Genomic DNA, 25,251 nt, shown 5'->3' with positions numbered 1-25,251 from the left:
ATCAAATAGCCCGTCTAGCTCAGTTGGTAGAGCGCAAGGCTCTTAACCTTGTGGTCGTGGGTTCGAGCCCCACGGTGGGCGTGTGTTCGATAATCGTCATAAACACATTTGTTATTTATTATTTTTATTAAATAAAAGCATCCAAAAACAAAGGCTTGGAGAGGAACAAGCTTGGGGAAACAACAAAGAAATGTGACAAACCCTACCAATGTCTAGAGAGTTTAAAATCCGAGCTAATATGCACCTTCGAAATTCCCAAACCTTTCTCCAAGAGGAGACCATCTCTCATTGCCTCCAATTCCATTAAAGCTGCTGATGAACCTTCATTTCCAATGCATTATGCTGTCACGAAAACCTATTGAGCGTCCACAAAATGCATCCTCTGCCACCATAAAGAGATCTAGAATCCCATGATCCATCTACAAAAAGGTAAAATAATTCTGAATTATACTATTGTTATTTGAAGCCCGCATGACAGGTGTAGCCCCACTTGTAGACGGGCGGTGTATACAACAATTGTTATAAACACTTTTTTTTAAAGAAATTTATCAGTTTTCAAATTATACTATTGTTATTTGAAGCCCGCATGAGGTGTACGCGCCACTTCAAGGATTTAAGCATGATGATCACTTTGAGGGATCATTATCATGAATCCCCTAATATGGGTTTTAATTGGTGTCGTTGAATATTTATTGCTAAGTGCCTCAATCCTAATGATTAATTGTGGGAAACTATAAGATTGCAAATTATCGAGATATAAATCCGAGTTGAAATCGACCATTTTTTCAGCGCGAAACCAAAATGTTCTTTTCTTGGTTAAAAGATCTTCTATTACATCAGAACTCCGAGGAATAAAAGCAAGAATATAACGCAGAAAGTTATCCATTCAATAACAGATCTTCTATTACATTAGAACTCCGAGGAATAAAGGCAAGAATATAATTCAGAAAGTTATCTATTCAATATCAGATAATTATGTAGAAGAAGGAGAAATTATTGCTTTAGAGCAGAATTATTGGAGACGATTGCTTGTAGATACGAGTCATTTCTAATTGAATCTGACTATAAGCAAATAATCCGATATCTGGAACATGAGATTCATCCCCCGATGACAGTGAAACCCAATAAATCCGAGTTTACTCCTATAATATGTGTAATAGATTTTAAAGGGTGTCTAGGATCTAAACATGGTGATCACTTTGAGTGGATTGTTATCATGAATCCCCTAATATGGATTTTAATTGGGGTAGTTGGACAACTTTATTGCTAAGTGTCTCAATCCTAATGATGAATTGCAAGGAACTGCACGATTGCAAACTGTAGAGGATATAAATATGAGTCGACTCCCCTATGATATATTTATAGATTTTAAAAGGCGTCAACACCCATTCCACCTAGGTAGCCTGTTTTTTCATCCACCCACCTTCACGCATGACTTGCCCAAAAATTATACCACTGTCGGAGGCCTTCAAGTTTCAGCAAGACTAATTTGAGATGCGGGCCAATTCTAAGGTCAGAAAGTCACCTTCGATGACTAAGTCAACGTGAGCACCACCAAAGAACTCTGACCACTTGCAAAGTTTAATTGAAATATAGTATGAAAGAAAATGATTTAATTACTTTTTTTTATAACAATGTTATGCTTTAATTTATTTAGGATTTATCGCTTACTGTTGTTAGATCAATCCACGAGTCTCATCATTAATAGTCCGATCGTAGAATTTTTCTCCCTTAATGTGGGTTAGTTGTAGTTTTTATATAAAGCATGATTGCTTATTTTGAATTTTAGCTGGATCACATGTACTTCTATAACTGTTAGGTTCTTTCATGTTGACGGTACCTTTAGGTTTAATTTTTGAACCAGTCTTGTCCAAGGCGATTGAACCGGCCATTATTCGACCCGGTCGAATGTTATTTTTTAGTTATCGGCGGCCATCCAATGGGGAATTTTGAACCGGCTCATTAGTTTGGTTCAACGATTGAACCGAACGGTAAATGAACCTATCTTTACTCACCCTCCGTCGGTCCTCCTTCACGACATTCCTAGGTCTGAACGGCAAATAAATCTTGTTCAAGCTGATGAAGCATAAGCGTGGCTGGATTTTTAACAACCGTGTCCCCTGTTGATGCTTCGTGACTACAAATATATGGTTAAGAACATCTATGCATAACCTCTTGATTTTGCCCTAGATGTACGGTTGACCTTCAACAATGCCCTAATTTACAATCCCAAGGGTCATGATGTTCATGTCATACCAGAGACAACGCTGGCTCTTTTTGAAGAAATGTCTAAAACCTAAAATCCATAATTTTAAGCGGTGAATGGTTCCTGCTTTAAGATCTTGATCGCTTTAATTATCAATTGTAAAGAAAAACAACTGAGTAAAGATGAAGAGGCAATTATTTGCAGCAATAATGAAATTTCTGCAACAGAAAGCAACAAGGTGTTTCATTAACAGCCTCTTTCCGACAAAGCAAATACACACACACAATCGGCAGAGCCATGAAACTATGCAACTCCAACTTACTATTAGGACTTACTCAGAAGCTTCCACACCACAGACTCACAAGGAAATCTTCACACAAGACCAACAACATCACTACGAAAACATATTTCTATATATTATTATTATTTTATAAACATCTAGTAATTAGTCATCTTTCTCGGATCCTCATTTGCAGTTGCAGGGATCGCAGGTGCAGTTTTCTCCGCACTTGCAGCCACCGTTCTCGGCTCCTACTCCCATCTCGGAAGCCTCAAAGAGCCTGATCAGTCCAATCCAGAAAAATTAAGTTACAAAAAAACCACTAATTTCTTCTTCACATAATTTTTTAGGAAATGGAAAGATACGTACGCTTTCTCAGGAGCAACACCAGCAATGATGGTTCCGGTAGTTGCCTTCTCCCCAGAGATGGAGAAGTCTGGGTACATCCTGCACCTGCAAAAATCACCCAACAAAACCCATCAATTTGAAAGCCCCAAAACAGATCTAAGAGAAAACCCAACCCAGTTCGCTAAATTCATCCATCCAACACTGAAGCATGGCAAAAAGAGGATATTTCATTAGTTAAAACTTCAGAAACTGAGAATTGCAAGTGTTGGGAAGGAAATTCATACCCTCCGCCGCCGCTACCGCAGCTACAGCCAGAGCCGCATCCACAGTTTCCTCCGCAGCAAGACATTTTTTTTCTGGAGAAGAAATACAGACAGGAATGGCTACAACACGAAACAGAGAAAGAAGGAATTTGTGAAGAATAATTCCTCCGGTGACCAGAAAACACTCGAAACTATCACTGGATTGGAGAATACGCAGTACTTAACCCGGTTTATATAGATAATTTTGCTTGGTCATGCGCCTTAACCATCAAGCCGAAATTTCGATCGAAATTCTGATCCGAGTCATCCGACCTCCTGAAATGCGCATGACCAGGAGAGGAGAGAGAAACGATGATGTCACCGTCAGAAACGGACTATTAATTCATACTTATCCGCTCAAACTTCTAGATGAGTGGGTCCACGTGGGCCCCTCCTAATAAGAGTATGAATCTGCCCTAATAAGAGTATGAAGCTGCGCTTAAGGTATGTAACTATGCGTTTTCACCAACACTAAACGTGAGACCCACCTTTGAGCAGCGTTTGGCTGCACTTCTCACGTAGAGGTGCGAATGGGGGATCAAAAGTTGTGGTTGAACCACTCGTTTTATGTTTTGTTTTTCTTTTATAACTATTTTATTGAAAAAGAAAAAAATTTAATCACCACTTTAAATTTCAATCATAAGTTACTCAAAGTGTAGATCATCTACCCTACGGATCAAAACATTACCACCACAAATTATATAAGACCCATAAGTATAAGAATAAATCTCATCACGCTAATTCTGTGTCCGTGTAATTTGTTGTCAATACACAATGCTCTCCGTCAAAAGATACGATCCAAACTTAACAACTCAGTGTTACATATTGACTACCCAACACTATAGCATGTAGCCTTTAAGTAGTTACAAATGAATTGGAAACGGACCTAAATGTAACACATACGTCTTCTCTCACGGAAAGAAATGATCTAGATTCTAAACTCCTCTTAATACATACTAAAATATACGAGAAAAAAAATGTGAAGGACCTCTATCACTCATCACATGTGAAGGAGTTGGCACTGAACCGTATTTGCGTGCATTAATATTTATATTCAAAAAAAATTAGTGCATGAATATTTATATTCAAAAAAAATTATTAGACAAGAAAAATAGGTTTGCATTTGAAAACCAACATAGATTTTTACAAGTATCTGAAAATATTTAGTCCCACACCCTCATCCAAGTGGTCTCTTAATATTAATGCCTCCTCCTCCATTATCCATTTTACTAATTAAACTTTCTATTATCTAGTTTCAATTAATTTTTAATTAATTATTTAAAATATTATCCTTAATTGGAAGAAGGAAGAATGTCCAGCATAAATCTTGAATGTTATCTTATGAGCATCACCATATAGCTGGTAATTTCCCGATAGGAGAAACTCGTAGTAATATATTTTCATCCGGATATAATTCATAAATTAAATGAATTAAGAGGTGACATTTATTTCAAGAGTATCAAAATTCAGCTGGTGGGACTGTAAACTTCCAACAAACAATATATATAGAAAATTTATAAAGATGTGATAGATTTAATTCGCCCATTTTGATTAATAAAAAGCAGCCATGAAACAGCTGCAACACAGCCCAACGACTACTAGTAATTAGTAACACTTACTTGGAAGCTTTCACACAAACGATTCCAAAGGCTAAGCTTCAAAACTTAAATATTTCTATAAATTATTATAGAGATTATTTCATTATAACATCTAATTGATTAATAGCTAGATCATCATCCCTCTGGGATCCTCATTTGCAGGTGCAGGGGTTGCAGGTGCAGTTGGCTCCGCTCTTGCAGTTGCAGCCACCGTTCTCAGAACCAGCAGCCTCGAAGTTCCTGCAAACCCAAATAAAATTCATTGAAATTCTATTAGCTAAAGGAATCCCTCAGGTTCAGGTACTAAAAACTGAAAATAACTAACTATTCATACGCTTTCTCAGGAGCGACGCCAGCAATGACTGTCTGTGTGGTGGAGCTCTCTTCTGGGTACATCTTGCACCTGCAGATCGCTCCCAATAAATAAACAAACAAACTCATCAATTTAAAATCCCCCAGAAAGACCCAACTCAACTCAACTAACCCAGTTCTCTACAAATAATAATATTGCATAATTAATCCAACAAGAGAATCACAGACATGGAAAGAACTCAGAGAAAGAAAGAAAGAAATTCATACCCTCCACAGCCGTTGCCGCACTTGCAGCCAGAACCGCACCCGCAGTTTCCTCCGCAGCAAGACATTTTCTCTTGGAGAAGATAAGGACAATCAAACGAATTACAGACAAGAAGCGATGAAATGGATAACTACAAGACACTCGAAAACCGACTTTGCCGTGACATGAATGTAGAACTTGAACCCAATTTATAGGGAATTGGGGAGAGACGAAGCGCTGTAATCACCACACACTTGTTACTAACGTTCGAGGCGGTTCAGAAGTTCATGCACATCCGTCCAAACTATCAAAATTCCAAAATTGCACACGAGATCTGAAATTTACCAAAAACCAAAAAGAAAAAAATTCATAGATTTTCAGTAATTCACTATTTTCAATCGATCCTGATGTATTTTATTAGCATTCAAAAGTTTGAGATTTTACATTTATTGTGTGGTTAAGAAGAGTCATACAAGTAAAAAAAATAATCAGATGTGGGATCCACAAGTAAAAATAATAAAATAAAAAAAATAAACATCATCATCCTGTCTTGTGGCCTCTATAGTAATTTGTGGTCAACAGCCGTTAGAGCACCGGTGCTCTGTGTTAGGAGAGATGATCCAAACTCGGAGCATATACCTCTACTATTTGAACTCTTCTCTTTCCTCATCAATCGGCCATCAATAACATCTATTCAAATTTCAGCTATTGATCTAAAAGTGTCAATAATCATCCCCATAAAATGTAGGTTTATCTAATTGGTTCAATATACATAATCATAAATCTTTTGTCATCATCAAAAACCCAAGAAATGAGAATGGAAGAAATGAAGAAAAATGTGAAAGAACACAAATTTGAATCCAAGTACTTTACTTTCAATTTTATTTGATTAAATTTCTGATATTCAAAAAATATATATATTTTATGTTGTACTAATATACTATATTATCAATGATGTTTTCTTTTGCAAGGTAAACTTGTCCATATGAGGAATATTGAGAAGATGAGAGTGACACGAAAGCTTCATTTAACTGAATAAGATAAAAAGATTCCATCCATTATTAACTTTCAATTAACAATGACCGTTGGTGTAGTCTACGGCATATAAGAATCAAATGAATATTATATATAAGAGAAAATGAAATAGAAAGATAATCACATTATTAGATATTTAATTAATATAAAAATAGGTTTTCCAGGCAAAATTATATTGTTGGAGAACAGTAGGTTTACTTTTACCTAACTCATCACTTACATCAATTAAGCAAAAGACAAAAAGTTTTGTTATTGAATTTAGAATTTAATTATAAAATTATATAAAAAGTAAAATTTGCATTTTTTCTTTTCGGTATTTTTATTCTCGGTAGATAGTGATTTTTGTGTTTTTTGGTCTGTTTCTCTATGCCATGGGTCTCTCTTATATTGGCTCTTAGGGAACATATTTCAATAGCATTTTATAATCTGTGACTCTATGCCATGAATCTCTCTTATATCTTTTATGTCTTTTCGTAAATGTCTTTTTTTCGACCTAAATATTAATAAGGACATATTTATTTTATATATTTTTATTAAAAAAATAAAAATAATAATTTTACACCAGACAAATTTCTTAACTTTAATTTTTCCATCTCAAGCAACCAAATAAACTATATTTTTAAGAATTGAAGGAAAATTATGTTTTTTCAAAAATTTTTCTACTCTTTTTTTCCTACTCTATCTTTTTATTCCAACAAACAAACGCAGTCATACACAACTTATGTTAAGCTGCTTGCTTTTTTTCCTACCCATTTATTATGGCTACATTCTAAAGGTGTCAGGCTTGACTACACTTGAGAGAAAGAAAACAAGAGCGGATTTTCTCATCTCTTCTTTTTTCATCAATCACATAGATATTTTTTTCTCATGCACCAGTCAATCTATTCCATGAAAAGAAGAACAAAAAGTTGATTTGCTCCAAAGCCCAAAGAGTGCTTTTGAGCAAGAATCCCACATAACATTATTCTCTCCAACTCTCAATGGCTGGCAATGAAAGAACAAAGATTAAGAACACAATGAGAGGTAGAGATCAATGTAATATTCAAGTCACTTCTATTTTATATAAAGGCACCAGAAGGAACCCACTGGTGCCACCATCCACATGACTACAACAGTGGTGTACTCATTTGGGTTTGGGTGGTAGTGGCAATGGTGGCCCTAAAGTTGAGAATACAGGCTTTTATCCTTCTTCCTCTTTCGTCCTTTTTAGAAGAGTCATTTTCAAAGATTAGGCCTTGTATAGACATAATCACTAATTTAATTTTAAATTAATGTATACATAATCTTCATTCTAAAAAAAAAATTCATTTTTTTTAAGAGTTATTTTAAGAACTTAAATCCATAATCAAGCATTCAATAAGTGAACATTTAATAAGTGCAATTAATGCTTGCATTTAAGATCATATGATGTACATTATAATTTTCTTAAAGGCTTGTTTGGTTATATGAGTCTAGAAATTTTGAATCTTGGAGTCATAATTCATAAAATTAACTGTTTAGTTGTAGAATGAAATCCGTGGATTCATTCTGAAAAACTGTTCGATCGACGTAATTTTTGTGAATGTGCAAATATTTAGCGCTTTTATGGTAGATTTCACCCTATACTCCTAACTCTAGATTTCACGAATCAATAAATTTTCATAACCAAACAGATATAAATCTCACATTTATGAACCCTGAGATTTGAAATCTCTGAATTCATATAATCTTTGCCCTAAAAAACACTTGCATTAATGGATTTGATTTTTGTAGCTCAGGCCAAACTAGTATTGCTCTCATATGCGTTGGATGGTCTTGGGATTTGATGGATGAAAGGGGTTGTAAAGTTCAAAAACCTCTTAAAATAATTTCTTGACTCCTTTGACCAGAGAATATTAATCCCAATTGCTCGATATGATGTTGATGCTATCCTTCCTGAAGTTTCTCTTGTGTTCCATTATCTATTTTCAGAATTTAGAGGTGTAACTTTTAGGTGATGAAAAGTGTTAGGGATCCACGAAAGCATTGAAATATTTGATCGTGAAATGCAGAGCTGCCTCAGATTTTGACAAGTGTATGGTATAGATGCCATTGATTTCACTTTTTTGTGCTTAACTGGCTATAAATATGCATTAAGTTCACCACAGTTATCATAGCAGAGACGATTCAAGTGTTCTTCCTTCAAAGTTCATTCCTAAGTCTCTGTGTTTTCATCTCCTTTTTTTCAAAACAGAATGTCTTGCTGCGGAGGAAACTGTGGTTGCGGCTCTGGCTGCAAGTGCGGCAATGGCTGCGGAGGGTATGAATTTCTTAGTCTTCTCTTGGGTTCTACTCAAAATCATCTGTTTATGAAGTTCAGACGCAAGGGTTCGATTCTTTAGTGTTGCATGCATGATATTTAGTCATCTGGGTTTGATTGGGATGGGTTGGTCTCTCAGATCTGTTTTGGGGCTTTTGAATTGATGGGTTTGTTTGTTTGTTTGTGGGGGATGATTTGCAGGTGCAAGATGTACCCAGATTTCTCCATCTCTGGGGAGAGCACAACCACAGAGACCATCATCGTTGGTGTCGCTCCTGAGAAAGCGTATGTGTTGTTCAATTCACCACTTTCCCACGCCATAATGAAAAAAGCCCATCAAATATATGAAGAAATTACTCTTAACCTTGTGTTAATTGTTTGGTTTTCATCGTAACCCTTCAGCTAATGGAACACAATGAATTTCGCACAGGTACTTCGAGGCTGCTTCCGAGATGGGCGTAGGTGCCGAGAACGGAGGCTGCAAATGCGGAGACAACTGCACCTGCAACCCTTGCACCTGCAAGTGAAGATCGAAGATGGAAGACTGGACAAAATAATATATAGAATTATATATTTTATGTAGTTGATCGGTCTGGTTTGAAGCTTTTCTCTTAGGAGTCGTTTCTGGGTGAAGCTTATAAATAATTCCTACTAGCAGTAGTTGGGTGTTGCAGTTGTTTAATGGCTGCTTCTTTCGTTAATGTGTCTGGGTTTCAAAGAAAGGTCATTAATGAAAATGGGCAAATCTTAACCCCTTTCTACTTTGTTAGCTACTCAAGTTCTACTTCTGCTGTGTAGATCACAACTTTTAGATCTTTTGTTTCTGGGTTTGAAACTGCAGATCCCGTGAAGACTGACATGGTTGGGTTTTCTTTGTCCCATCTCTCTCAGGGTGTGGATAGTGTGGGTTTGGTGATTTTCGATAATCGTCGCTGTCATGCTTCAATAATTTCAGCGATGGAGATTTGACTCTAAATTTTGGATATGGTTGGATGAAATTATTGTCGATATTGACGTTATTTAATATTCTGAACCGCTCAACGCATTAGAATTTAATAAAATAAAATGGCTCTGCCTTAAGCTGCGTTTGTTGTGCGTGTGAGAAAAAAAAAATGTGAGTCCCATGTGTAGTAGTAGGGTGAGGGAGAAGGAAATGAAATGGTTTTATGGAAAAGTGATGGTAGTGAGTTTTACTTTTTACTTTTCTCAATTTTTTCACAAAATTCTACCAAATAGCTTGGGTGAAAAAATTGGATTGTCACATCACTAAACAAATTTTCTTTCACTTTCATTTTGAGATTTAAGGGAAAAGTAAAAAAATTTACACATTTTGGTTGAGATTTCAATCTGACAAACCTAATCCTTACAAAGAGGATTGGCATTTTTTCCATTTTGTTCTAAATAATTGATAAGAACACTTTAAATTACAAAGAAGATTGGCATTCCTACCCTGGAATGCAAACTTTCATAATTTAACATATATATGTTTTGTTCAAAATAATGTAACTAATATAGAACAACACATTTGACACCTCTAACCATGAAGCCCATGGCAACACACTTCTCTCAAAACAAATGCAACTACTTAGTATAGAAAATCAAGGAAACAAGACGTCTTGCTCTCTTCCTTCGCTAGTCTTGAGCAAATTCTCAGGTTAATCATAAGATTTCTCTTGCTGCTCTCCTGAAGATATCATGGGCCTGTAGGAGTTTCATGTAATTATTGGTGGTTGTTATCAAACTGAAAGATTGCAGGGAAAAGCGATTACAGTGTTTTATATTTTACCTGCTTGGATGAAAGTCCCATCTTCTCCAAGTCGCACAACTGCAACAACCCAAAGCTATTAGTGCCTCTGAGGGTTGACCAAGACATTTCTTTTACTACTTCTAAGCAAGACAGTAATTGACTCATATAGATAATATTTCGTACCGATTTAAAGGGGCTTGTTTCTCTGATCTGGATTATATAGTCTGCTCTTTTCTGTCCAATCCCCTGTTTGTAGAAACAAAAAACCATTAAGAACAGAAAGAAATGGGTTCTTTTCTTACAATTTTGTAAACTGGAATATACCTTTAGCTCCAACAATTCTTCTCTGTAATCAAAGGAAATAAATAAAAAACATCAGAGATGAAAATCTACAATGTAAATTTGGCCCAGATACAGATGAGAATCTACAATGTACAACTTGGTCCAGATACAGAAAATGAACTTAGTAGGATAAAGAAATAGAAACTACCTGCTGGCAGTGTTCAAGAATGCGAGATACTCGTGAACCAGGGAGCTCTGCAAGTCCACCAAATCAAACAAATCAACAAATTGGTAAGGTGTGAGAACAGAAATTGAAGTGACTAGAAAGAAGAAATCGCGATGCTATTGCTTTTACCAACCTTCAAATTAGAAGTCCGGGCATTGAACTTATTAAGCGGTGTGTGAGTTGTTTGAACCCCATTGGTATCAAAGCTTATAGGACTAGGTGCTTTAGGAGTCTTGGGCTCAAAGAAAACTAAACATACTCGGTCTTTAGATGAGAGATCTTCAAAGGTTTTGGTTTTTATGTTGGTGTTAATGGGAGAGAGAACTTTTCTTATAGAATCTTGTAGTTCTTTAATTCTATCAGTAGTTGATGGTGAGCCTAGAGAGTTGGTGAATGGAATGGTTGCTTTTATGTTATCATCATTGGCCAAAGCTTTACCTGCAATAAAAGATAATGAAGTTATGCATCCACTGTAGCTCTACGTTTTTTCAAAACAAAGTGAAAAGGAAGTCCTAATCCACTCACGATTTGGTGATGATCCCACGGTGTTGAGAGATGGCATGGCCATCTTCTTTTCTTTATCCATAGACTCAACTGCAAAAGAAAGAAACAGAACTAGATTAACACAAGACTTACAACTCCAGGATTTTCTTTACCTTGTGCATGGGGGAAGGGGGAGGATCCATCATATCAAAACCTTTCAAAACCCATTTCGTCTGCTTGGTATGTCTGGTAAAAAATGTAGAAGTTCATAAACTTTCATTTTATTTCCTTAATTTTCTATAGCAACATGCCCACCAAGTTAAATATAAACAGTGATTGTCTTGAAATTTCTAAAACATGAGAGTCAGTAGACTATGGACTCAGAAAGTTCAGAAAGTACCAGGTACGGTATATGATTCTAGAACACTAAGCTTGCTTCTTGCAGCATCACTGCCTTCCACGCATTCCTCCACTGTCTTAAGACCCATGTCCTGCAACAAGAGCTCTTGTTACGGATGAAAATGGTGCTTTGCATATGTTTATCACCAACAACTGGCCCCGGGGGCGACACAACAGATGGTGTGATATTGGTGCAATCATTACAGTTCTCATCTTTAGTAATCCTTGATTCATCATCATCTAGTATGCTGCTAGAATGGTCCTTATAACCAGTACAGCTCTCATCTTTTTCTCCAGAGTAGCATAAGCTTCTGTGAAACATAAAAGGAGGAAATACAAGACATTGAATAAACTTTGAATACAATGTTGGTTGCTTCTCTAGAATCCATATTTGGGGGCTTACCTCTCTTTGAAAGCTGATTCACTTTGGATGCTAGCAACCTTTCCTTTTGCAGGAGTTTGATGTGGCTTGGCTCTCTTCATAGAACTAATAGAACCGGGACTCTTGATTGAAAATGGAGAACAAAGTGCCCCAGTTCTATGAACACTCTTTGTCTTACCTTTTGATTCAAGCCAAGCATGTAGCTTCTCTTCCATGCTGACTTTCTCCTTTGGAGTAGCCTGTTTTTTATCTGAAGAAAAATTTGAAATCTGACGCGAACGAGCTGCTAATTTAACGGTGCGCACAGATTCGTCATACTCTCCTGGATTCTATAATTGAAAATAAAGACAAATAAGTGTACTCATCAAATTCTAAAAATTGTTTAATGCAGCAGAATGAATAAGGCAGTGGAGGAAAGCAACCAAAAACTCCCTACCAGACAAACAACCATCATACAATTACTCATCCCTCCAAGAGAGTCCTGCAATATTCGGGTCAGTTTGCTTTCCCGATAGGGGACTCTGGCATCATTGTTATTGAGAGCACAGATAACATTGGACAAGGCAAAAAGGGACTGGTTAATTTTGGTGCTCTCTTGCAGACGAATTCCCTCATTGCATGTCCTCCTATTGTCTTCATTACCTGATTGAATTAAATTATACCTAGTGTGAAAAAGGAGAAAATAAAGGGATGGCAAATTCAAAGTTGACTCATGTAGAGTGGTTAATGATCAATTTTACCCAACAACAAGATCCCAAGATGAATAACCAACCTGCCAAGTCAATGAGATTCAGCTTTCCTTTAAAAAGACCCTTGGAATCATCACCTGAAGCTGAACAAATGGAAATTACAAGCACACCATGGCTTCTACTTGAGACATCATTGAGACTTGTGTGCGCAACTTTGCGCCTTTGGATTCCAGAGGCAAAAATCTGATGGAACTCAAACATGGAACTTACAGGGATCCTAGAAAGTCCCCTGAGCTGAAGTTGCCCATCCTTGTCTTCCAATAGAGAAATCTCCTCGGCTTTAGGTTCCAAGAGATCAAAACACCTGTCCATGTATACTTCATAATAAGAAATTTCCGCTGAACTTCCAGTGCTCTTGCACATAGAGAGAACCCTTGACATGGCCAGAGGCATGAGACCTGGAAGCTCTTCCGACCCCTGCAGTGAATCTCGGTGAAGAACATTTAAATTTTACAAATCAGAGTAAAAAGAAGCCAGAAAACAGGATGAGAGGTAAACAAACTGAGAATAAATCACTTAGGATAATGAAGTGTGATACCGAACACCTCTCAATCACCACAAAAACCATTGAGATCAAAGCCGTAATTACTTGAAAATAGTAAATATTTTAGGAATAAAAAATATGAAGGAACCCAGATTCAAGGAAGAAGTCAAAGGGGGAGATGAAGTTTTTCTGAATAATACCTGCATCGTGTAAGTCTTTCCGCTACCTGTTGCACCATATGCAAAAACCGTAGCATTGAAGCCACAAAAAATCCCGTTAATCAAAGGGGTGACCTCTTTTTGGAAGATCTGAGTCACAGTATTGTTTTCCTGACCGAAGAATGAATCTAAGTTATAGCACTCTTTCCGCCTGCAAGGACGAAGAAATAGAAAACCCAAAAAAGAACGGTTTCAGCGTCAAAATCACAGTCCATCTAGGGTTGGACAAAGAAAAGGAGTTTTTTTTTCTTTCTTTCTTCCCACCTCGATTCGTTATCTTTGAGATGAACAACAACTTCTTCGCCAGAATCACAATCTTGAGCTTGAGCAGAGATGCACGGAACTGAATTTCCACCTCTCGCAGAGTCTCAGAGGGGAGAAATGGACGTAGCCTTACGATTACCCTGACTTTGGAAGATAAGTGTGATTTTGGCAGTGTGGGAACGTCTGCGAGTTCTGTTAGGCTTCCCATCGGAGACCTGGAACGAACCTGAAAGTTGAAAGACAGAGTTTTGAATTGCAGAGTTACCGATCTCTAGAGATAAGGGAAATCCCCTTGAGATTCTGAGAAAGTGGGACTTTGAGTTTACGACCGTTGGAAGTTGGGAGGGAAAGCAAACAACGAGTTCCAATTTTAAAAGTCGAGTGTCAGATCCGCTTCTCACTCGTGACACGCGCCCTATCACGTCTTTTGGTCCCCACAAACCAAAAGAGCAAACGGGAAGGAGCAACGAAAATCCGATCGTATCGAACGAGGTATACAGACCCGCCAAGATATTCAAAGTTTCAAAGCTGCAACATGAGAGAGATTTTCTAGCAGCAGATCAATTGAGTAGAATGAATGTAGTGGGTTTGTGGTGGAAAGGGAAGGCTTTCCGCAGCATCCATAAAACCCTTATATGTAGAAGATTCATTTTCCCACCATTCCACCAAATTATCTCTTCTTCTTCTTTCAGCTTCAGTACCCAAAATTCAAATGTTTCTTCAGTGGGACACCAAACCCAAGAGCTTCCGGAGGAGGAGGAGATTAGGAACTGCTTGTCTTACAAGATTGAGAAGCTTGCCAGAGGACAACCCGTTCTCTCTGCCTTCCAGAGCTGGATGGGCGACGGATTTCCCGTTCATAGAGGCGATATCTTCCACGCCATTAATCGACTCAGGAAACTCAGTATGAATAAACGCGCCCTTGAGGTGATTCCCCTCTTCTTTTATAATTCTCTTGCTCATCGTACATTGAATTTCTTAATGCACACTATGTGTTTGCTTAAATGCTCAAAAGAACCACTGCGCCACCTAATGAACCTCTTCAATCTTGGTTGAGTAACATTTATAAAGTCAAGTGCTTTTAGAGATGCATTATTAACTGGAATATCTGCTACATTGTGACAGGTAATGGAATGGGTGATTAGAGAAAGACCCTACAAGTTGAAAGAGCTCGATTACTCTTATCTGTTGGAGTTCACGGTTAAGCTTCATGGGATATCGCAAGGTGAGTGTCTTTTCTCCCGTGTCCCTCCTGAGTTTCAGAATGAGTTGCTTTACAACAATCTTGTCATGGCCTGCTTGGAAAAGGCTGCCATCAGACGGTCGTTGGCATACATGAAGAAGATGAGAGAACTGGGACACTCGATCTCTCCCTATGTCTTCAACCGTCTCATAATCCTCCACTCCTCCCCTGGCCGTAGGAAAGCTATCCCAAGAATCCTCATTCAAATGAAGGCTGATGGTGTTGCTCCTCACGTCTCCACATATAACATCCTCTTGAAAATTGAAGCTAACCAACACAACATTCAAGGATTGACAAAGGTGTTTGATGATATGAAAAGAGCACAAGTCGAGCCTAATGAAATAACTTACTGTATTTTGGCTACAGCACATGCAGTGGCAAGGTTACATACTGTGTCTGAGGCCTATGTTGAAGCAATAGAAAAGGTGAAAACAGGGAATAATTGGTCAACCTTGGATGTTCTCCTGATGTTGTATGGCTATTTGGGCAAGGAAAAGGAACTTGAGCGCACTTGGGGTAATATAACAGAACACCCTCATGTTAGAAACAAGAGCTTTGTTCTTTCCATTGAAGCATTTGGAAGAATTGGACGGCTAGACCGAGCTGAAGAACTCTGGCTGGAAATGAAATCAAGTAAAGATTTGAGGTACACTGAGCAATACAACTCGATCATTTACGTATACTGCAAACATGGCCTTGTTGATAAAGCATCAAAATTGTTCAAGGAAATGGAGAACAGTGTGTGTAAAGCAAATGCTATAACCTATCGTCATCTCACACTCTGTTGCCTGAAAGCAGGGTTGATGAAGGAAGCCCTGAAAACTCTTGAAGTAGGGAGAGATCATATAACCACTAACAAGGTCAGGAGATCAGCCCCATGGCTGGAAACCACACACTCAATAGTTGAAACTTTTGCAGACATGGGTAGTATAGAGAATGTAAAGAAATTGTTTGGGGAGCTGAAGGAAGCTAGGTACACTCGGTATACTTTTGTGTATAATACCTTGATTAGAGCCCATGTTAAAGCTAAGGTTTATGATCCAGATCTTCTGCGAAATATGATTCTAGGAGGGGCTAGGCCAGATGCCGAGACCTACGGCCTCCTGAAACTTTTAGAGCAGTTTCGGAATTGATTTCAGTTCATACACTATGGACTAATAATGAAGAAGAGAATAATTTTTTTCTCCTGTAGGCTTTTCTGGTTGAAAATGGGGAAACTTTTTTGAAGCTCCGTTGGCCTAACAAAAGAAAAATCGAACCAATTAACCAAACATATCATTCTGACAGATTAAAAGAAATCCCCAAGTGTATCATAATTTGAACTTAATTTTTATCCTAGTTGTAGATTTGTAATGTATTGAAATTAAATGTAATTGTTGTTTCTAATGATTAAAGAAGCTGCTAACGTTGTTAGTTTGGTTTCTTCACACATCCAAATGTGCAAATAGAATGAAATTAGTATCAAAAGGTATTTTGTTTGAAGGAATTGAACCATGAAATTATCAAATACATTCCCGATTCGATTTGTTGCCATATCAGAATTTGTCTGACATTGACGGTGGTTGCTCTTATTTTCTAAACGTTTAGTTGATTGAAACTTGATCGATGGATAATCATCGAATATCTGCCAACCAAATTTAGGCTCCAATTTAGATAAAGATGAGATGGTAATCTAAGGTGTGAAAAAATGGCATTGGGGGTCAAATGTATTGAAGCTAGCTCTAATTTTTTTAAAACGATTTCTACATGCTAGTCAGTAACAAAATTTTCCTACAAGTGTCGAATGGTTAGATCATGTGCCTATTCAAACTTTTAGGTATAGAACTAAAAATCTAGATTTGTGCAACAGAGAAGCTTTCTCTCATTCTGCTATCATCAGCCATGATAACTATTCAAAGAGTATTTGATCAACAGAACGTAGTAGTTATTATAGTTGAGTCAGTGAGAAAGCAAACAGTACACAATGTCTTCTTCTGCAAACTGTTTTACAATCTGGGCGTAGCAGTAGCACTGGTTCTGTTCAATTCAGGTAAGATAATTAATGAACTCAGCTGCTGTAGCAATGGCAGCTCCTGTAATAGCATCCTCCAGGACTTTGTCCCTACTCTTGTTGCTGGCTGCAGATATCAGAGCCCCACTTACTGCACCACTAAACATGGCATTTTTCTGCAAAAACCACAAAATAAATGACAATGAGACGTGAACTAATTGACTTCACTTTTATAATCACTACAAACTTTATTTTCTTCATTCCAAGTTAAAACGTAACCAATAGAACTTCAAAGGCCTGAAAATATACCCCAAAATAACTTCAGTTCTCAACTGAAAGACCTAGTCTGTTTTTCTGTACCCCCCAAAAAATAAAAACTTCAGAACATTATATGGGACTTTGACAAGCAATCAAATCATATTTCCTGGTCTGTAAGTTTCAAAATCAAACAAATAAGTGTCCTAGTCTTGCTTACTTCATAGATACCCTATTACCTGTGGCAAAATATCCTATAAAAAACTAACTTAAGATATTGCAAATTTTCTTACTTCCTTTGATTACATCAACTAGTGTCTCAAAGGAAGCACTGTAAATCAGGTGGCCCAGAAATCACTTTTGCAATAAATGGATGCAGATGGTACATAAGATACAAATCCTAGGGCTTTTACCAATTAATTTACTAGAGGATGCATCTCTCCATGCTGGGATTCCATCCTTTAATGACTGACATAACTGACACATCAACTTTTTGTAGTCTTTTGATGCTTTTTTTTTCTTTCCCCCTATATGTTCTATAGGTCGTGGATTATGATCACACCTTCAGTTGTAATCACATAGTATGTGAACCTAACAACAGGTTAAGCACATAAGGGAAGATACTTGTAGAAGTCAAAAGTTGAAACTTCAGTTCCCACAGACCATGTTGAGAGCTTTCAACCAACTTTCAATGGTTTACCCTTCAAACTGAGAATTGAGAAACATTCAACCATGAAAGAGAACCCCTTTCTTAACCACTCTCTCAATCTGATGTATGGTTACAATGCCCATATAGGACATTAATGAAGAAAATAGAAGATAATTATTGGCCCAAAATAGAAGGCACACTAAATTTAATCTCGATAGGACCCAAAATTACTCACATTTTTTGTGACTAAGATATAAAAGAAAACAAAATGGTTAAAAGCAACAGAACAGAAACATGGAACAGGCCATTGAGCATTGCTTGAGTAATGGGTTTTGCATGAAAACATCAAAAACAATAATAGAATAGAAGCTTGAACATGACCTCTGAAAAACCTATAAAAGGGGGAGTCCACAAATGTAAATAATTAAGTTACTTTAGCACAATTTGCTTTTGGCATTCAACACTGATATACTGTATGGAGGAAAATACAAACTGACAAAGTACATATTCTGATGTCATGTGGGTCACTATTTAGAAGTTTAATTAATTGATTATAATCATCTTATGCACTCAAACTGAATAAGCCAAGCAAAACAAACAGAAAAAGGGAAGTTGAGTCCAAATGATTTACTTGTACAAAAGTCAAAGCATCCACACTTGGGTGATTGGGCTATTATGACAGAGCTTAAAATATTTAGCCAACAAACCATACATGGGGGCTTTCAACTGAGACTAGATCAAGACCAACCAATAGGATCTGCCAGCACCAAGTGGAGCACAATGGTGCTGCCAGTGATATTGATGCAAAAACAGGACCCTAGCAACTGGCCCCAGAGACGTTTCTTCTCTTGTGCAGGGTTTGCATTGACTTATTGTATCAATGTTACATAAATTTAATTCCAGTGGGAAAATTAGGTTAACATATCTAAGATTACTTTTGTCCATAAGCATCCCAAACTATATATGATACATATCCATACTCTGCTACAAAAGGTGATGTAGGCCACTACACCCACCCCAATAAAATTCCCAGGGCTCGACAGAATAACTAGGCTTGTTGCCCAGCAGCATTGGAAGTTAGGAATCCATTTGAGTCATCTAGGATGAGATAAGTAGAAGTCCTGTTTAAGTTTGAACCTGAATTTTATGTCAAGTCCTATTAGGAGCCAGTAATAAAAGCTATAAATAGAAAACCCATGCTTGTAACAAGACACAAATTTGGAATACAATCATGGAGAAGTTTGTTGCAGCAAGTCTCAAACTGAAGGAAATTCCGTCAGTAGACCTGCTGGTCTGTCTCCATTCATCCATCCTCCATCACAGGCCTTCTAAAACAGGTTAGTAACAATTCTTAGTTTCTTACTAACCCTTACACCCCTCCCCATCGCACCCCAGCTGTTCCTCCCCTCCCCCCCCCCCCCCAAAAAAAAAAAAAAAAAAAAAAAACCCCAAAACCCATTCAGCCATCCCTCTTCTTCCCCAAAACCCTAAACTTCATATCTCTCGATCCCTTCCACAGAATTCCCCTTCCTTCTAACCCACAACTCCTCCACTCCCATTAGCACTTGATCCCAGTCTTTGCCCTAGTTACCTTCTAAACCCTAAAAACTTGAAACCCTAAAATTCCCAAACCCTAAATCCTAGAAACTTGAATCTGAAACTGAACAAAAACTTACAGTTTAAATTCTTGTTTCAAAAAACCCTAGACCTATAACCCTAACTCAGACCCTGTTCAACCTAGAAGCCCCAAATGGAATTGAATCATGCCCTGAGGTTTTGTAAACCCTAATTTGTCTGGTCAACATCAAGGATCTTGGTTTATTGGTCCTCATCCCAGAGAGGCTACTAAAAATGTAACTTATATCTTTCTCTAGTTATTAGGGTTATCAAGGATTGGATAGATGGTCAACAGGAAGTACAACTTCTTTCTGCTACAAAGGGTCAAATGTATGAAAAAACATCCCCAGGAAAAAAGGACATGTCTCTCACTTCCAAAATGAGGTGTAGCTGTACAGAGGAGCTTCCAAGTTCGAGTACCAAACAACCAAATCAGCTTATTGAGCAATTTGAACAAAACAAAGAACTATATCAGCATGCCAGCAATCAAAGCCAGGAACACAGGCTGAATGACTCTTTTATTGGAAATAGAAGAATTACCACAACTCAAAAAACTAACAAAGAAAAGAACCGGAGAGACATCAGAAACTTTTACCCAGTCACTTGTGCCACGGATCCTTTCCACCCCATAATGTGTACCTACATAGACACCAGCTACAGTCCCTGCAAATGTGATAAAAGAACTACTTTTATCAGTTCTCTATGTTAGAAGTAAAGAAATCACTGCATGCAGACTTTGTCTAGGCCTAAACCATCTGTATCTTCACTTGTGCTTACCCCAATAAGCACCCTCCTTGCACATCTTCTTCAGCTGTAATTACAGTGAGATCGATCAGTAAACTAGAAAATTTATTATTTGCATTTGTGTATGCTGATTCAGTCTGACAAAACAGCAATAACAACACCAACAAAAATGACAAGCAGATACAATCAGAGTCTCATTTCATCAGAAGGATGGTCAACTAAGACCTCAGTGTCAGAGATTTCTGGACGCTCTAACCATACTTAGCCTTCTGTCCCTAAAGGTAAACCAAATTCCATGTTTTCCCAGATATTGCACCAGATCGGGTACCATCCCATGATCATCAATGATGAACCAAGTTGCTGCTGAAGAGGCATGATATGCAAGGTGGTCCATTTGACAAGTCCAGCAAGAAGTGATTCAGACAATCAGCAAAAGTGGGCATATTTTAGTGAAAATAAGCCTTGGATTGGGATCTATACATCTTGTGCCTTTGGTATTGAACATGGAATTCAATTTATTAGTTACTCTAATTAAAGTCATCTATCTTTATTTTGTTTCTTATTAAAGGTTTTAATTTAGGCTAGAGCTAGAAAAACTGAAAAAGTCTATTAAATTCAGCCGTATTTCAATCTCTTGGCTTTATTCTTTCAGTTTCCTAGTTAGTCAAAGTTACGTAATAATTCAGGATCAACGCAGTAGCACACTAGCACTACCATATGGTTGGACCAGCTGAAAAACCAGACCAGACAAATCAGACCTAAAACATGAAACATATTTTGCTCAAAGGAGGTTGGAATTTTCTTAAAGCTGTTTGGGTATATTTTTGTAATTGATTTTCACATACATTGTGAAGATAGTTTGTTCCCTAATTTGTTCTAGTTTCCTAGATGACTAGGATTCTAGTTTAAGTTGCATTTCCTTTTATATACCATATAATCCATTGATGGAAGATTGGAATGAAATTAGAAAACTTGGGTTTAGGTCCACCACAGCCTTCTTCCTTCTTCACTGACGTTACAGGTGAGTTCCCAATAACTCTTATTCTTCGCTTAATTCTTCATTTCGTTTCTTATTCAACAGTATTTCTTTCCATTTCTGGTGTTTCCAAAGAACTGCAGAAGAAGGGTTTTGATCTCCCTAGGGTGGTCTTCGCTCAACCTGCATATTCCAATGGCTTGAATTGCAATCAACACCATAAACCAACCCAATGCCCCAGAATCCTATCATCTGGATCGGTCCCCTGCCATGAGATTGAACCAAGGACCACACCAATTTAGCAGCTCACTGTCAAGCGCCAAGGGCAAGTTCAGGTTTTGATTCTCCTCTGTACTCATCCAAACCACTCCCCATTTTGTCCATTGTGATCATGTAACTGTTGAGTTGTCCTTCTCCAAGTAGGATAGGTCCAAAACTGAGAACCTAATCCTTAGATTCCAGTGAACCTTGGCAACAACTCATCCTCAGTACGTAATACAACTTCAACTAGAACTTGAGCAAAATTTGACTATTCCTCTTTAATTTATTTAAACTTCTCTCAAATCTTGTTTGTCCTTGTCTCTGTGATCCTATTTCAACCTAATCTCTGACTGAATTCTCCTGGTTTTGGTTATCAAATTCTAAAAATCCTCATCAAAATTCAAGCATCTCATTGCATGCCATGACTTTGAAAAAGAATGTGTGCTTTCAGAATGTTAAAATGGTTCAAGTGTCCAACTTTGCTATTTTCCAAAGGACTGCAACAGAGATGCATAAAATAGTGACATTCCTTACGTTAACTTCAGACAGTTCTCAATCATAAAAGGTTTGGGGTTTTCATCGCAATATTCAGTGATTCACTCAGAAAATGTGCATTTGAAAGCCTGAAAGGGGTTTGTCACCATACATTTCAAAAAAAAAAAAATAGCTGCAAATTGCAATGCATCTGCTTGCATGAGTGCATGCATATATGCTTCAACATTTCAACAATGATTATTAGTATGTTCCTAAAAGAGTTATTTAGGAGAAGATGTGCCTATCATAGAAAAAACATGCAATGATCTGAAGCCTGGACTGTTTTCATTGCCAGCATAATCATACTCTACAATTTAAGCATATAAAAACTCTTATCTTTTACAAGGAGTCAATTCAGGGGCTAGGGTTTTGAAAGTCTAGAAGAACAGAAATCTTGTATCTAACCTTGTTCATGCCATATAACCTCTGCACTTCATGGGGTTGAGAATCAACAAAGACCTTCATACAAGGGGACTGGGACTTACTATTGGATAAATTATCCTAAGGGAATGCCATATTTCAAGGAATACTAAATATTTCCCTCATTTAGTGTTTTTGAAAATTTGCATTGCATATTGGGAAACCATTTCAGTGTGGAATTTCAGTTCCGACTCAGCAGTTTGGTTGTTTGATCACTGATAAAGAAAATAAAACACCGACTCATCTGCTTTTCTGAAAACCATATCAGATCTGGTCTGAATCCGGCCAGATAGGACGTATATTAAAATGGAGTATAGAAGAGTTTTAAGCTTTAGAATACAAATCTGCCAATTGTTGGCCCAAATTTCAAACCAAGCAAAAACTATGAAGCTTATTTCTTGATCATTATGAAAATTAAGAAGAGCTTCTACTTAAATGGTATGAGAACAACAATAATTGGAAGGAATGTGTGGCATCTTACCGAGTGCTCCAACTTGTGTTTGGAAACGCTCCCTGTACCATTATGGTAAAATTAGATAAATATTTGTTACGTATGGAGAAATTAAATAAAATTAAGTAATAAATATACGCAATCTATTAATGATGCATCGAATAAACAACACCAACACACAGAGTAAAAAAATTCACCACCACAAGATCAGTAAATGCATGCATTCATGTTGCACGCGTGTACTTTTGCAAGAATTTGTAGCGGAAGCGAAGAAAATATCATATGAACTCATCAGACTAATAATTTAATGATGATTGCAAACAGAAATGTAAAAACAAATAAATAAATAAATAGACGGGTGAAAAACCATTGCGAACACAGTGAAACGCTTCCTCAGTTGCTACTCTTGCCGCTGCGACCTGCAAGAACAGATCACACCAAGAATATGGCTGAAACTTTCTAAAATGAAAAAATAGATGAGGAAGATAAGAAGAGGTCGAAGAAATTACGGTTCCAATCTTTAAAAAACCATCGACCGTGCGGTTAAGCAACGGATTTCCCATGTCGATGGAAACGCTGACATCCGGAGATGAGATTGAACTAGCAAATCTGCTGCTCGGCATCTTCCTCCGATCTTATCTTCGTTTTCGGGCTAACCTTGTTAACTCTGTGAGAATGAAGCTCAAAACCCTAAGAATATGCAAATTGTAATTTACTTGTGGTGAGAAAACGATCAAAAATCATTAAAATCAACACTTCAGCCGACCTACTCTGCGACACTCTTTCGAATGAGACACTCGATTGCTCCGTTTTCTGTCTGTATCTGTGATTGGGTTTAGAGATTCATCTCTTTTTGTCCGATGCTCACTGAATTGTGGTTTTACTGAAACACCCATCGGGTCAACACCGTCCGTTTATATTTCCCAAATCTCGGCACAAAAATATATGAAAATCAGGTTCTTGTCTGATTTCTTCCACTTCACGTCTGATGATGACTGGCTTGAGCGGGAGCGACTCTTCGGCGATCATACGTGAAGTGAACAAATATAGAAAAATAAAACTTGAAAAAAAAAAATAAAGGTAACGATGGACGATGGTATCCGTTCACCGCACACGTGTCCACTGATTTGATTAGGTTAACCATCCCTTAGCAACGTGCCCTGAAATTAATGGAAAAATTTCAGCACCAGCACTCGAATTGAGATCATCTACCACCGGGGTGGTGATCTAGTGGTGCCAAGCTCACTCCCAAGTGGTTTGGTAAACCTCATGTCTTAGGTTCAAATCTCCTCTGCTCCTCTGTTCCTTGCATTGGACATGAGTGCTACCGGCTTCTGTGGACTATATTAGGCCTCTAGTGGGGCTCCGCTAACGGGGTCAATGCTTGCACTGGTAGTGCATAAGGCTAATGCTTGCAAAGGTCGCACTTGATAAAAAAGTCCGAACATTGCGTAGCAGGGGCGCTAGGTCGCAGTAGCGCTATTGCATCCCCTCTTTTAAAAAATAAAAAAAATAAAAATCGGGACCATCTCCCCGTTAAAGGAGCACTCTATGCTCTCCCGATGGCTTTCCAACCACAAAAATAGTGTGGGGCCCACAGGTGAAAAATATGAGTTTTTTATTTTATTTTTTTCAAAATGTGTTTTTCACCTATGGACCTGGCACTCATCCAAAAGCTGGAATAAAGGTGGGGTGGGAAAAAGTGTTTTGAAAAATGTGAATTTCTTTTTAAATCCTAAAATGGTGAGTGTTTGGTTGCCTAGGACTTTGTCTGGCACTCATCTTAAACCCCACATATTGGTGGGATTTGAGGAAAAGTTGGGAAAAGAAAAGGGGACCCACCCCATCCTTTTCCACAAAACCCTTTCCTTTCCTTTTCTTCTCCCTCACCCCACCATGTTTTTTTTTCTCACCCCCTTTTTCCCACCCCACCTTTGCAAACAAACGCAACCTATGGTACCTTGTGAGCTATTTAATTCGTCAAAGAGATTTTTCCATAATACAAAAATATACCAAAATTATCCTGTGGAACTTTGTTTAAGTTCTGTGCATATAGTCTTGTTGTGTTAAACCAAGAGATGCAACGAGTAGTCGAGATGAATTGACATATTGATTGAGATATTGATTCAACAATGGGTTAGACCGTTGTCCTCTCACGTCAGGAAATCAAGTTAAATGACAATATAACTTATAAGCAACTTAGATATTTCAAAAGAACAAAGGATAATTTTGAACTAAAGGCCCTTGACCCACTTTTTGTCTTTTATCTCCCTT

General features: G+C 37.6%; 6 protein-coding genes and 1 non-coding gene across 8 annotated transcripts; 3 read left to right on the top strand and 4 right to left on the bottom strand.

Annotated features, from left to right (window-relative positions):
• The first annotated feature begins 8 nt into the window (after nt 1-8).
• TRNAK-CUU (transfer RNA lysine (anticodon CUU)) lies at nt 9-81 on the top strand. The gene has a single exon. It is a non-coding gene; the product is annotated as a tRNA-Lys (tRNA).
• A 2,319-nt stretch (nt 82-2,400) lies between these two features.
• LOC149027329 (metallothionein-like protein type 2) lies at nt 2,401-3,328 on the bottom strand. The gene is made up of 3 exons (XM_089161761.1): nt 3,119-3,328; nt 2,856-2,939; nt 2,401-2,766 (listed from the first exon to the last, which is right to left on the bottom strand). The coding sequence occupies exons 1-3, from the start codon at nt 3,181-3,183 to the stop codon at nt 2,673-2,675; spliced, it is 243 nt and encodes an 80-aa protein (XP_089017887.1). The 5' UTR covers nt 3,184-3,328; the 3' UTR covers nt 2,401-2,672.
• A 1,305-nt stretch (nt 3,329-4,633) lies between these two features.
• Nucleotides 4,634-5,487, bottom strand: LOC149027328 (metallothionein-like protein type 2). The gene is made up of 3 exons (XM_089161774.1): nt 5,314-5,487; nt 5,069-5,137; nt 4,634-4,974 (listed from the first exon to the last, which is right to left on the bottom strand). Exons 1-3 carry the CDS (start codon nt 5,376-5,378, stop codon nt 4,887-4,889), a joined length of 222 nt encoding a protein of 73 aa, XP_089017900.1. The 5' UTR covers nt 5,379-5,487; the 3' UTR covers nt 4,634-4,886.
• A 2,951-nt stretch (nt 5,488-8,438) lies between these two features.
• On the top strand, nt 8,439-9,364 carry LOC149027327 (metallothionein-like protein type 2). The gene is made up of 3 exons (XM_089146725.1): nt 8,439-8,603; nt 8,805-8,888; nt 9,034-9,364. Exons 1-3 carry the CDS (start codon nt 8,539-8,541, stop codon nt 9,128-9,130), a joined length of 246 nt encoding a protein of 81 aa, XP_089002851.1. The 5' UTR covers nt 8,439-8,538; the 3' UTR covers nt 9,131-9,364.
• Nucleotides 9,365-9,976: 612 nt separating this feature from the next.
• On the bottom strand, nt 9,977-14,534 carry LOC149027326 (ATP binding microtubule motor family protein). Its single transcript, XM_089161750.1, is given in 15 exon segments — nt 9,977-10,304; nt 10,390-10,428; nt 10,534-10,596; nt 10,675-10,696; nt 10,841-10,887; nt 10,992-11,296; nt 11,384-11,452; nt 11,742-11,832; nt 11,892-12,051; nt 12,144-12,451; nt 12,559-12,764; nt 12,895-13,288; nt 13,556-13,724; nt 13,838-13,940; nt 13,943-14,534. Coding segments are annotated over 15 exon segments (2,121 nt in total). The 5' UTR covers nt 14,046-14,534; the 3' UTR covers nt 9,977-10,262.
• Nucleotides 14,340-16,818, top strand: LOC149027325 (Tetratricopeptide repeat (TPR)-like superfamily protein). The gene is made up of 2 exons (XM_089161717.1): nt 14,340-14,764; nt 14,963-16,818. Exons 1-2 carry the CDS (start codon nt 14,411-14,413, stop codon nt 16,211-16,213), a joined length of 1,605 nt encoding a protein of 534 aa, XP_089017843.1. The 5' UTR covers nt 14,340-14,410; the 3' UTR covers nt 16,214-16,818.
• A 90-nt stretch (nt 16,819-16,908) lies between these two features.
• OEP16-1 (outer plastid envelope protein 16-1) lies at nt 16,909-23,850 on the bottom strand. Of its 2 annotated transcripts, none has more exons than XM_089161738.1 (7): nt 23,748-23,850; nt 23,487-23,644; nt 23,345-23,396; nt 23,008-23,039; nt 20,369-20,402; nt 20,187-20,254; nt 16,909-17,246 (listed from the first exon to the last, which is right to left on the bottom strand). In XM_089161738.1, exons 2-7 carry the CDS (start codon nt 23,598-23,600, stop codon nt 17,106-17,108), a joined length of 441 nt encoding a protein of 146 aa, XP_089017864.1. In that variant the 5' UTR covers nt 23,601-23,644; nt 23,748-23,850; the 3' UTR covers nt 16,909-17,105. The 2 variants fall into 2 exon arrangements, with proteins under 2 accessions (XP_089017864.1, XP_089017855.1); XM_089161729.1 differs by having other exon boundaries at nt 23,744-23,839.
• Between the last annotated feature and the right edge of the window lie 1,401 nt (nt 23,851-25,251).

This window comes from Hakea prostrata, chromosome 1 (genome assembly GCF_041222555.1).
Source record: "Hakea prostrata isolate BN-2017 chromosome 1, UWA_Hpros_2, whole genome shotgun sequence".
In the NCBI taxonomy this organism is placed as follows: domain Eukaryota; kingdom Viridiplantae; phylum Streptophyta; class Magnoliopsida; order Proteales; family Proteaceae; genus Hakea; species Hakea prostrata.
This window is presented reverse-complemented; position numbering and strand designations above follow the sequence as displayed.

What these genes read in the sequence shown, in the direction of transcription:
- LOC149027329 (XM_089161761.1), bottom strand. Translation starts at nt 3,183, where the DNA reads ATGTCTTGCTGCGGAGGAAACTGTGGATGCGGCTCTGGCTGTAGCTGC. An exon ending in TGCGGTAGCGGCGGCGGAGG is followed by an intron (nt 2,940 to 3,118) that starts GTATGAATTTCC and finishes TGATTTTTGCAG; the next exon opens with GTGCAGGATGTACCCAGACT. An exon ending in GGTGTTGCTCCTGAGAAAGC is followed by an intron (nt 2,767 to 2,855) that starts GTACGTATCTTT and finishes TGGACTGATCAG; the next exon opens with GCTCTTTGAGGCTTCCGAGA.
- LOC149027328 (XM_089161774.1), bottom strand. Translation starts at nt 5,378, where the DNA reads ATGTCTTGCTGCGGAGGAAACTGCGGGTGCGGTTCTGGCTGCAAGTGC. An exon ending in TGCGGCAACGGCTGTGGAGG is followed by an intron (nt 5,138 to 5,313) that starts GTATGAATTTCT and finishes AGCGATCTGCAG; the next exon opens with GTGCAAGATGTACCCAGAAG. An exon ending in GGCGTCGCTCCTGAGAAAGC is followed by an intron (nt 4,975 to 5,068) that starts GTATGAATAGTT and finishes TTGGGTTTGCAG; the next exon opens with GAACTTCGAGGCTGCTGGTT.
- LOC149027327 (XM_089146725.1), top strand. Translation starts at nt 8,539, where the DNA reads ATGTCTTGCTGCGGAGGAAACTGTGGTTGCGGCTCTGGCTGCAAGTGC. An exon ending in TGCGGCAATGGCTGCGGAGG is followed by an intron (nt 8,604 to 8,804) that starts GTATGAATTTCT and finishes GATGATTTGCAG; the next exon opens with GTGCAAGATGTACCCAGATT. An exon ending in GGTGTCGCTCCTGAGAAAGC is followed by an intron (nt 8,889 to 9,033) that starts GTATGTGTTGTT and finishes AATTTCGCACAG; the next exon opens with GTACTTCGAGGCTGCTTCCG.
- LOC149027325 (XM_089161717.1), top strand. Translation starts at nt 14,411, where the DNA reads ATGAATGTAGTGGGTTTGTGGTGGAAAGGGAAGGCTTTCCGCAGCATC. An exon ending in TGAATAAACGCGCCCTTGAG is followed by an intron (nt 14,765 to 14,962) that starts GTGATTCCCCTC and finishes ACATTGTGACAG; the next exon opens with GTAATGGAATGGGTGATTAG.
- OEP16-1 (XM_089161738.1), bottom strand. Translation starts at nt 23,600, where the DNA reads ATGCCGAGCAGCAGATTTGCTAGTTCAATCTCATCTCCGGATGTCAGC. An exon ending in GTTTTTTAAAGATTGGAACC is followed by an intron (nt 23,397 to 23,486) that starts GTAATTTCTTCG and finishes CTGTTCTTGCAG; the next exon opens with GTCGCAGCGGCAAGAGTAGC. An exon ending in TCCGTGGCACAAGTGACTGG is followed by an intron (nt 17,247 to 20,186) that starts GTAAAAGTTTCT and finishes TGGTTTTTGCAG; the next exon opens with AAAAATGCCATGTTTAGTGG.